This window comes from Manacus candei, unplaced genomic scaffold (assembly GCF_025592945.1).
Source record: "Manacus candei isolate 608988 ecotype Guabito, Panama unplaced genomic scaffold, ASM2559294v1 h1tg000049l, whole genome shotgun sequence".
Classification (NCBI taxonomy): Eukaryota; Metazoa; Chordata; class Aves; order Passeriformes; family Pipridae; genus Manacus; species Manacus candei.
In genome coordinates this window covers 6013568-6025780 of record NW_026138097.1, presented here as the reverse complement: position 1 = coordinate 6025780, position 12213 = coordinate 6013568, and the positions used below count along the sequence as shown (strand labels likewise).

Below are 12213 nucleotides of genomic sequence, written 5' to 3'. Positions count from 1 at the left end.
ATGGTAACTTCCTAAGGACAAAATTATGCAGCGTGTTTGGTAATTTTCACGATTTCTATCACTGGTGATTAATTATAGTTCTGACTTTTGCTGGCATGGGTGAAAACTTCACGTTAGCTTTAAAGAGCACTGACAATCAGACATGATGAGGGTGGTAAGATTAGGTCTAGTGAGTTAGCTGTACACCTGGAGAGATTTGTGTAGACTAAGGGTCTCAGGTGCAGCACAGGCTGTCCTGTTGTGGGCCTGCTGCTCTTGGAAAGTATGTGAAAGCATCACAGAGACAGTGTCTGCTCCAGGTAAGGAGTTAGCTGCGATAGCTGGACTTAAATTGCACGGTGCTCCTGCCCAGACTCAAAAGGAGCAGTCTCCTTCATGGCTGAAACGATGTGCACTCAAACCTATTTTACAATCACGTGCACCATTTTGAATGAAGATGTTCAAAGTTTCTGATTGATGGCTGGGTTATGATGTGAAGCCTGAAACATCATCTTGCCTTGGATTTATTTTTTTTTCTAAATAGAAAGGAATGGTAGCATGAGGACTGCTCCTTCCTTCTCATCAAACAAAAGTCTTGCACGGTTTTGATCACAGTTCATCTGGCAGCGTGTTTGGCTGTTACCACACAAAATTAGAACCACTAGCTCTTTTCAGCAATTATGGGATCCTGCTTTCAAAGTAACTAATACAAGGAAAAGAAATACTTTTTCTCCCTGGTGTAAATAGGTTCTCAGTGAAAACATAGGTTCAGAAGAAAAAGGTGCAAGACCTGATTCCACTTAGACTTCTTTTTTCTTAGGATTAAGTGATCTGTTCTCCTTGGCTTTACTCTTGAAAAAAAGCCATTCCTCTGGAGTTCTCAGGAGGATTGCTGTATATACAGGTTTTGTTAGGGTTACAGTTTTGTTCAGGTAAATCCATTTCTCAGATTTATGCTGCTGTGAAAAGAAGAAATTATACTGGGTTTTTTCATGACTAATTTAATTTAGACGTTTGTATTAAATATGTTTATATATATATTTAGTTAATTTTTAATGTTCTACAAAATATATGCGTTTTTTATACAGAACAGTCAAAGTAGTAATATCTGTAAAAGTAAAGCAAGACATACTTAATGATTTAATCAAAAAAAATGTTTCAGCCTTATCAAAATCAAATACATTAATCTGAATAATTTTTTTTCGGAATTTCAATTTTATAAGAAATATAAAAATACTGTTTTTGTATTCCAATGCAGTCATGTGCTGGGTGAGAACAACCTTGACTCTAAATGTTGTGGAGTTGCCATTACTGGGTGAAAAAGTTACAGGCTTGCTCAAGTCAACGTTGACTCTTTCTTTGCAAGTAGCTGTATGCTGTAATTTCAACTGATAATTGTTGGTAATTCATAGAGTCACAGAATCTATGATCATTGAGTCCAACCATTAACTTAACACTGCCAAATTCACTGCTAAAGCATGTCCCTTAGTGCTGCATCTACACGTCTTTGAAATACTTCCAGGGATTGTGACTCAACCACCTCCCTGGGTAACCTGTTCCTGTCCTTTTGGTGAAGAAATTTTTCCTAATATCCAGTCTAAACTTCACGTGACACAACTTGATGCTCTTTCCTCTTTTCTGTCACTTGTTATGTGAGAGAAGAGATCAACACCCACTTGTCTACAACCTCATTTCAGGTAGTTGTAGAAGAGTGATGAGGTCTCCCCTGAGCCTCCTTTTCTCCGGGCTAAACAAGCCCAGCTCCCTCAGCCGCTCGTCATAAGACTTGATCTCTAGACAATTCTTTTAGTAATACACTAAAGAAAAAGTTGCAATTGTGAAAATTCAAGCCCTTTAACTGGTAAGATGCACAAAAGTTTCTGATGTTAGAGTAATTTCACAGTAATATAGTTAGTTGAATGGGAAGCATTTGCGTAAGCTTGAGAAGTGCTTTCTATACTGAAGTGTGTGATCAGGAGATCCAGTTACTTTTTAAGTGAAAATGCAAATGGGCAGTAGTAAATTAGTATGAAGCTAAGTAAGATTAGAAAAGTGACTAGATAGGTTCCTCTATGGTAGGTCTAAAAAGCAATACTATATGTGGTAACCTTTTGTATTTTATACTGAGTCATATTTTCAGTAAGTTTATGTAAAGATATACTTTTTCTGTTTTCTAAAATTGCTCAGAATATTGAATACTAAGTTTACGACAATGTAAGTGGCAAGCAGAACTGTGTGAGGAGTTTGAGTGAAGTGTTCCTGCTTCTATTTCAGTGTTTTTGCTTTAAGGTGCTTCTGGTTTTACCTAGGTGCACGTCAATGGACTGATCTCTGCAATGAATCTCTCATGTTAGAGAAGTTGCCTGCCTGTGGAAAATCCTTTGAAGAGATGATGAAGAAAGTGGACTCTAAAAAGTGGTGCAACCTGACAGAATTTATCATGTAAGAGTTAGTTTTGGTTTCAATAGTTCTCACCTTATAATGGTGTTTGTCCTTTAAAAAAAGAATAACTTCAAACACTGTAATACCAACATCCTAATATATCCATAATATGTGTAAAATGTTTGTGTTCCAGATAGATTGAAAACCTCCAGTATTTGGTTACCAGTTGCTGAAGAGCTGAGCTGCAGCTCTTAAGTCCCTGCGCTGTAGCCTTATGCACACAGAGACACCCAGCTCTTAACTCCGAGTGCACAAAATAGACCACTTTATTGAAAACTAACCAATGGAATAATCAATACTATCTGCTATTGTTTTTACCTCAAACAGTTGTGTTTACATTTAATCTATACTTCTGTGCATTTTAGGCAATTGTTACCCAAGTAAATTTTTTTTTTCTGTGAAACTACTAAAGCAATAATACTTTTAGAATCATGCTGTTCTGTTTTCTCTGGCAGCAATACAGTTCCTTCCTCTGATTTCCTTTTTTTCAGTAAGACGACATTGTTTCAGAAATCCACCTTGTGTGAAATTGCCCTATTCAAATGTAAAGTGATTTGTCTTATTGAACTTGCTGTAGTTTGTTTCCTTACCTGACAGATAGCATGGAGAGAGTGAGCATTACCTAGTCTGTTTGGATGTTTAAAATACTCCAAGACTGACAGTAGTGAGGGTGGCATTATTATTTTCTGTCTCTATTCCTGTTATCTGTTATCTCTATTCCTGTAGTTGGCTGGAGGTATTTAAATATCTCTATAAAGCTGCACACTTCAAACTCTGCTCTGGAGGAAACTCAGAGGGTTTGTGTAATTGGTGGCATTTTTGGCTTTGTAGAGCATCTGCTTCTTAAGACCATGTTCGCTTATGCATAATGCTTGGTTTTTGGAAGCACTGAGTACTCTCTACACCAGCTGAAATCAGGGGAAATTGCAGGTGTTCAGCACTTCAGAAAATGAGACTCAAGTGAACTAGAGCTGCTGTGGTACAAGCCAGCCTGAAGCAGAGCATCTTCCTGGATGTGAAACTGTGCTAGTGGTGTTTTTGGAGGCTGCTCTGAGGTAGCTACAAGCCATCTGTCGCCACACCTTTTACATTTAACCCTAGGTATATTCTTGTCTTGTATGATCATTGGTCTTGTCTCCTATTTAGTATCACATCATGTGATGCAAGATTTTAATTAGCTGATGACCAACAGACATGATAGATAATAAAATGTTGAACTGCAGTGCTATGTTGCAGCAGTTCCCCAGGACTCTCTTATCACTGACACCTGTGTTGAAATGGTCCCATCTGCTGATAATGTTTCATAATCTGACAGTATATTAACAACTTAGATGCTATTCCTTAGCACATTTATTTGCACATTTATCTACAACCTTGAAATCTTTTAAAGGGTACATTTTTAAAACTCACGGCACTGGAGTAAAAGATGCAGTCATGCAGCTCTCTCCAGCTGAGGGGAAGGGCAGGAGGAGGCAAATCAGCTTGCAGAAATTGCATTCAGATCTGGCAGAGAAATATACATGTACAAAGAAAAAGAAATCCTTGCAGTGCTGGTACTGATACATTTCTTTAATAAATAACTGTATGTTATGGAACAATAATTTCAATTTTGCAACTCACCTAGGTACAAGATGTTTTATTTATTTTGATGGAAGCACTGTAATTTTGCTCCATTTTATGTTCTCTACACTTATATTATAGTCACAGAATGAGTTCTTTGCTGATATCTTGTTCATATTGATGTGTCCTTAACTAATGGGACTACTTGTGGCGGAGAAAAGTACCTATAGGAGTCAAAATATTAGATTGTGCCTTTCTTAATGCAGGAAAATAAACAGACAGCTTTTTTCAAGACTTGTGCTAAAATTTCTTCAATAATTTAATGATTTTGGTGCAAGGTTTGGAGGTGACTGAAGTTCGAGTTCTCCTGACTTTCAGCTAAAATTAAGGATCCACCTAGTTTTTATCCTTTCCAATTCCACTGGCCCTTTGGTGTTGTTTTTATTCCCTGTAAAAGAAAATTCCTGCCTTCCTATGGAAATGGTTTTTCTGAAGTTGGTCAGTCTGAGGCTTTGCACATTTTTTTTCAAAAGCAACACCAGAAGAATTCAAGCCTCTTACAGAAGAAAAACCTTTTACATTTTTACACAGTATTCATTTTTTGAAAACTTTCTTTCTATCTCCTATATTTCAAGTTCTACTTTAGAAGAGAGTAGCAGGAAGAATTTGTTTAGAAATTTATCTTCTGAATCAAGGATTAATCAGGCGTCGTACGTCTGATTACGATTTATAATAAGAGTTCATTGCACTGAAGAAACAGCAGATGTGCACCTACCTTTACAAATTTTACTCTTCTGAGAATAAACATTGTTATTTGATGTCATGTTTATATAAGAAGCATATAGAATCATAGAATGGCCTGGGTTGGAAGGGACCATAAAGATCATCTAGTTCCAATTCCCCCACTCTGGGCAGAGACATATGTAGGCTAATTTATTCCAGATCATTGGAGGAACCCTGACAGATGAGACAGAAACAATTCTGTCTATGGAGTAATCTGCCAAATTAATGAAAAACTGGTTTATCTAGCCATGGGCACTTAAAAGTTCACATCTTGAAACCTGGTAGTATTAGTTTACACTGATTTTACATATAGCCTCCAGCAGTAACAATTAATCAACCTGGATCAAATAGAGGGTTAAAACTGTGGAGTTTATATAAAAAACCCTGTTTCTTCATACAGTTATTTCTGCATGGCACTTTTCATTTAGAAAGATTTTTCAAAATCTTTGTATCTTATATCAAAATGTAACAGTTAATGGAAATCTGCTTCTTTTCTAAATTCTTTGTTTCACGGAGGAGTTTTAGCTCTTCAGTGTAAATGACTGTCCTCGATTATGAGACTGTAAATAGCAATTATCTGCAGTGCTTCACTGTTTGGCCAAACATTTGTGAGAGATATTACAGTGACTTCAATTTGTCATAACTTAATTATACTGTAAGATTTTCTGACAGCTCTGACATTTGTAAAAAACTTGTGTTCTTTAAAAAGCAGTGTCTTGACTGATTTTAAACAGATGAAGCTCCTATGTGGCAGCTGGTACTGCAGACCAATATGAGTTTTAGCATCCACAGCTGATATTGATCTTGCTGGGAAAGTATAATGACCGCATATAAACAGTAAAGTCTGAGGTAAAGCTTTACAGAAGCACTGTCCAAAGAAAGTTTTCCTATTGTTTTTGCATTTTTCTATGAGGATTCACAGAGAAGTTAGGATACAAGTACTCTAGGTCAGATGGTCCAAAGATACTTGAAAGCTTAAATATGATGAGGGATCAAAGTAAGATTTTAAAATATTTTAAGTAATTTAGATGTGATGTATTTCAGTGGTTCTTGCTTGGACATCAGAATATGAAGGCCAACCACAAACACCTTACAAGGAGGGTAAAACACAGCTGGAGATATTCATTGACAGAGAAGAAGGGTTTGCCTAGCCACAGTTTTGGTGATGCCTTTGAGTTATTCATAGGGAGCTCTGAAGATGAAAATACAACTCAGTTTAACAGACAGGAAATTATGGTACATGGCAAATGAACTGAAGTGTGGGTGAAAGCTATATGGGGAATTAACAAAAGAAAATATACTTCTCGATTGCCAGAAGATTGGAAATTACAGAAAGGTTTTATTTTTAATGTTTAATATTTTTGATATTTTATATCTGTTTATAATAACATGCATGTTATAAGTTCTGCATTACATATAATAACAGAAGTATTATATTTCTGTATTACCATCTTAATATTTAGCAACTGCATCTGAATATATAAAATCTGCTACCGTCCACAAACCAAAGTCCATTATTAACCATCAGATTTTTTTCACTGTGCTATGTTAAATCCTGGTGTGGTTACAATGGAACTACAGTTGAGAGGCCAGGTATGACTAATTACTGAAGCAAGTGGCCAGATGAAGATGGGAGCACCCAGAGCTGTCTTACATGAACCTGAAAAAATGCTGCTTATTGTAATGGCTTAGATTACTTTCTATTCTTAGCTCATGAAAGGGTTTTCCAAATACTTCTAACTGGATCCTGGAAACAATTTAGCTAGAACAAGCAGTTTCTAAACAAAATTCTGTGTGTATCTTGGGCCTAACCCCTGTGGAAATGTGGGATCACGATGTGCTAATACTGATTATCAGTGGCTTGTTAAGCTTTTGGCCTGCTCCCAGGCACCAGTCTTCTCTCTTCTACATCCCCATTTTCTGAATCTTTATGAGTGTAGTTACTAGCATTTCAGTAATTTTGAGGCCAGAAAGATGGCCATCTGGTCTGCACTGTTGAATAATACAGGCCTTGCAGTCTGCCCAGTAGTCACTATTTAAAACCCTGTAAGAATAAGTGTATATTATGGGAATGCATAAACTCTTTATTTAAAAGATTAGTATTGATTCATTACATCTCTATATATAGATTGTTCCAAAGGGTTTGCTGTTCACAGCCAGAGGAAGATGTGTCTTATTTCTCATCAGTTTGACTCCAGTTCCCAGCGTTTACACCTTATTACATATTTCACAGATACAGTAAAATTCCTTCTTTTGTCAGAAATCCATTTTTCACAAAAATACAAACAAGCCACTTTTAGGTCACCTTTCAATCACTTTTATTAAATTAATATCAAAGTTTTACAGCCTGTCATAATAATGCAGATATTTCAGACTTCTTGAACTCTTGCAAGTTTTCACAAGTTTTCCTTTGGAATTTCAGTAGATTCAGGTCTAGAATTGAATATTTTGCCTAGCAGTAGTTTGTATAGTGTTATGTATTTACTCCCTATTTTTTCATCTAGTCCTGCTGTGTATTCAGCACTTTTCTTCTGCCAAAATATTTAGATATTGCACTAATCCTCCTAGCTACCTAATAATTCTAGGAGGACATGGTTTACAAGCTGTAAATGATTTAAAGTCCTTCTCAGAGTGACTTGCAAGTGTGACATACATTATTTCTGGATCTATCATCTTGCATTCACTAGTGTTAAAATGCATTTTGCTTACATAAATCTGTATTTTTAAGTCATCCAAATCAGTCTTTGAAACTGCACCTACATTTTCTACTCCTTCACCATTTAACATGTTATTTGCATACTTAAACAAAAAGTATGTGTTTGCCTTACTAGGTTGATTAAGATATTGGGCCCAAACTTTTGCAGCTGCACTCCGTTAATGACAATTACTTTTTTATAGTTAGTTTTCAGGTTCCATATATTTTTAGTTCAAAAGCTACCTTTGATTTTTAATGTTTTGGGGGATTTTCCCCATGTTTTAAACAACGTTTGGTAAAACCTTCAGTGATAAAAAGTGTTTATAAGGAAGTATGTGGTATCTGCTCACAAAATTTCCAAAAGATTAATTTGAAAAATCTGTAAGACTGTGTTTTAGACTCTGTATATGTATTTCTAGTTGACTGACTGCTCTGAGAGCAAACACTACATAGGTAAGAAATACAGATCTTTATGGTATGTCAATGCAAAAAGCTTTAGTAACAATGTATAACAAAAAAGAGACATACACTTTGATTAGGAAGTTTTATTTAGTTAATCTAACAAGACTTGATAATTTATATTTTAATCTTCACTATTGGGTATTCCTTTGTTACATTCCCTAGAGACAGAGTTATACTAGTTTTTTTTCACACAGTCGTCCAGTAATTCCGTACAAAGATGTCACTTAAAGAAAGCATGTCCAACTACATTGTAGCACATACCAGTCAGCATTCCTGATTTTATTGCATGTATATATGTATGTATATATATGTATATATGTAGAATTAAAGTATTTTCAGTGGTAGCAATAGGGCTAAAGGCATTGCTCTCTGATAATCACATACTTTTTTTGGTTGACATACTGCCAAACACCTCTTCTGTTTAGAAGCATGTGGACCTTGTTATCACTTATTTAGGCTTCCAGCTTTTCTGCAATAAAAATTATTAGGCTGTAAGAATAAAGAGGAATAATTAAAGGGTCACTACTGGAATAGCAAAGATGACAATAACAGATATTTGGTCATAGACTTCCTCCTTTCTTCAATTGAAATCTTAGGAGTTGATGCTTGATTTACCTATCTGTCAGAAGGAACCTGTTTTGGCCAGATGCACATTGTGCATCTGGGGCCTTGGGTAGCAGACACCAATAATGAACACGAACCTATTGCCATGCCTCAGGAAACGTATCAAAAGGAAATCAGAATGAGGGCAGGATGCTGCATCATTCATTACAGAGAGAGAAATAGTAAGGACAGTATCTTTCTGTCTCTGCTTAGAGTTGATTAGTCTCTCTCTGATGTTATTATGGATAGTGATGGCAAAGGAGGCCAGAAAGTGGTCTTCCTTTCACTTTCCTTTCAGAGGAATGGATGCCTACATATTTTATACTTGTCTCTTGTTGCACACTTAACTCAGTTATAATGCTATGCATCTTGTCACTCCAACAGTCCTCTCTTAAACTGAGTCTCCACATAGGAATGCCAACTTGGAGTTGTCTAAGTGTGTTGCCAAACTAATTTCTCACAGATCCAAAGCAAACTGTGAAGTGCTTTTCTTTATCTGAATCAATAAATGAAGTAACAGTTGTTAACCTAATATCCATATGATAGTGCTTTTATGTAATTTTCAGTCTCTCTAGTCCTCTAGACACTTCCTGAGGGGACACATCAGCCTCAGTAGCTGTTTGCTATTGGACTGAAATGTAGGGTTTGATTGTTCTTGTTGACCTACATAAGTGTCGTCTATTAGACTGGAGACATTATGTTATTTCAAGCCAACACTGTTGTTGCAGCAGTCAGCTCAAGTGTGTAAGGTTGCATATCTGCTAACCCTGAGTGCTCAGAGTCAGTCATTCTGTGTTTTCTGGCCAAGGAGTAGCTGTGGATTTAGAGTCCAAGGGTTAAATAGCAATTTGTGTTTTGGAAGAGAGTTCTAGTAAAGTAGTGCATGTAACACATGTTAGATCTGGCTTTTCTGTTTCAGAAAGAGAATTGGTTGTAACAAACTTTTTCCTACTATCCCTACATTTCTTTTTCTTCATCAAGCCAATGTTGTGAGACATTGGCTGTGTAGCACAGCTTTATGGCACATGTAAGATGTTAAAATTTGTATTTTTCCAAAGTTTTAAATTTCAGTTCTTAGCAGAATAGGGAAGGGCAAAATTTTTCTTTAATTATATATCTGAAGCAGATTCATTGAAAGTATCTGTGTGCCTGATAGAATTCCCTGCTTTGCTGTGATCATGGTCCAAGGTCTGTGCTAACACTGAACAATTTTTTTTTTCTATACAGCTCAGCGTAGTTTCCCCACAAAGCTTTACATGAAAGATGAATTCTATAGAGACAATAGTTTTCAATCCTGTTGAAGATGACAAAGGAGTCCGCCCATGTTCTGTACAGATGTCAAAGATTTGAAAAAGGAATTAAGGAAAAAAATCTGTATGACTAAAGCCAAATTTCATGTAATGCTCTGGAAAAGTAATCCTAAAGCTGTTGCTCAATTTTAAAGTCAATGGGAGTTTTGCCTGTTACAATTTGGCCCAATGAAACTAATCATAAAAGTGCCTAGTTCTCAAAGAAACTTAGTAAAATGTTACATAAAAGAAAGCCAGACGACATTAAGATCAATGGGAAAGCAAACTCTGGAAGAATCATATGCAGTCTAAGATGAAATTATATGCCCCCACTTCTTAAAGCTTGGAGCTAATAACCTCTGCTGGCTGGCTGTGTATGTAAGAACCCTCCAAACTGTCATTTTCTTGGGCAGTTATCTTAAGTTTTTTCATCTTCCCCATTGACTGCTGCAGGAAGCCTGATCTAGATGCTGATTGCATCCAGCTGCTAATGTCAGAACTTCTACAGAAGAAGAATGTACTGGGAAAACCACAGAATCAGAGGATGATTTGGGTTGGAAGGGACCTTAAAGATCATTTGTTTCCAAGCCGTAGGCAGGGACACCTTCCACTAGACCAGGTTGCTCAAAGCCTCATCCCACCTGGTCTTGAACACTTCCAGGTATGGGGCATCCACAGCTTCTCTGGGCAACCTATTCCAGATAGTAAAGAATTTATTCCTTATATCTGATCTAAACCTACCCTCTTTCAGTTTCAAGCCATACCCTGTTGTCCTTTCACTAGGTGCCCTTGTAAATGATCCCTCTCCAGCCCTCTTGTAGGTGCCCTTTAGGTACTGGAAGGCTGCTATAAGGTCTTCCCAAAGCCTTCTCCTCTCTAGGCTGAACAACTCGCCACTGGTCTCCACTTGAGCATTGAACCACTGACTGCACCTCTTTGAGTGTGACCATCCAGCCAATTCCTTATCCACCGAGTGGTCCATCTGTCAAAACAATGTCTCTCCATTTAGAGATAAGGCTGTTGTGTGGGTCAGTGTCAAATGCTTTGCACAAGTGCAGGTACATGATGTCAGTTCTTCTCTTATCCACCAATGCTGTAACCTTTTTGTAGAGAAGGCCACCAAATTTTCCAGCTACAATTTGCCCTTAGTGAAGCCATGTTGGCTGTCACCAATCACCTTCTTTTTTCCGTGTGACTTAGCATAGTTTCTAGGAGGATTAGGTCCATGATCTTGCTGGACACCAGGGTGAGACTGACTGGCCTGTAGTTCCTTGGGTCTTTGTTATTTCCTTTCTTAAAAATGGGGGCTATATTTCCTCTTTTTCAGACAGTGGGAACTTCACTAAACTGCTGTGGCTTCTCCAATGTGACATATAGTGGCCAGGCCGCTTCCTCTGCCAGTTCTTTCAGGACCTGTGGATGCATCTCATCAGGTCCTGTGGACCTTCAGGTGCCTTAAATTGTTTTGAACCTGATCTTCTCCTACTATGGGTACTTGTTTGTTCTCCAAGTCCCTTTGCCTTCTGTGAGTTGAGCAGTGTGACTGGGGAATTTACCAGTGAAGGCCAAGTAAAAAAAATAATTGAGTACCTCAGCCTTCTCATTTCCCAGTTAATCACCTCTTTTGTTTCCTTCCAGATAGGGTCCAGATATTCCCTAGTATTAAATCTCAGTAAAAATCACTAGTAAAAAATAGACAAACCACTGGGCCTGTTTTGCAGCTAAGGTGAGGCTCTGATTCGTGTGAGCTAATATGTTCCCACAGTAATGATCTCATAATTAGAAAGCAGACATCTTTGATTCATTCTTTTGAGCGTTATCAGAAAAGTATCAATTTTGGATTTTTGTGTGTGATTTTCTCCCATGAAAGACAACCTGGGGCTGCCTGAAACTGGACCTTTGAGTGACCACCGCATGTGATCTTAGGTCCGGAAGAATACTGATTAAAGGACGTCCCACTCTTCCTCAGTTGTGTCATGTAGGAGGGACATGTCTGTATTTGTGTTAGGGTCTGTATCCCTGTAGACAGACTAGTACATTGGTTATGCTTTACCTTGGACCAAGTCAGGATAAAAATGCTGCAAATCACAAATATGCTTGCATGACAGAAGGTCGTTGTATTGTTGCCTGATCTGCTGCTTATTTTCTGCAATGTTTTTGCCTAAAGTTCTGTATGTGTCCGAAGAGTAATTCCTTTTTTTTCCCCTGAAGATTTGCTGAGAAGGGGAACCAAAATTCCTTATTTAGCTTACTGTAAACCCTTGCAGTTTTGTCAGTTCAGATTTTGTAGAAGAAAGTATTCTTTGTCAGCTTAGTGTCTCTGTGAAGGAAGGTTGAACAAACCTGCACTTTGTGTGGCCTCATGTCAGTGTAGCTTATTTACCATTAAGTGTTGTGGGA

At 37.4% G+C, this 12213-nt stretch overlaps 1 protein-coding gene across 2 annotated transcripts in view; it reads left to right on the top strand.

Annotated features, from left to right (window-relative positions):
* Nucleotides 1–12213, top strand: part of LOC127476246 (receptor activity-modifying protein 3-like) — a 41772-nt gene that overhangs the window by 18784 nt on the left and 10775 nt on the right. For both annotated transcript variants that reach the window (XM_051798939.1, XM_051798940.1), the window contains one exon: nt 2289–2421. In XM_051798939.1, coding sequence (XP_051654899.1) covers nt 2289–2421 — 133 coding nt within the window. The remainder of the gene's footprint in view (nt 1–2288; nt 2422–12213) is intronic.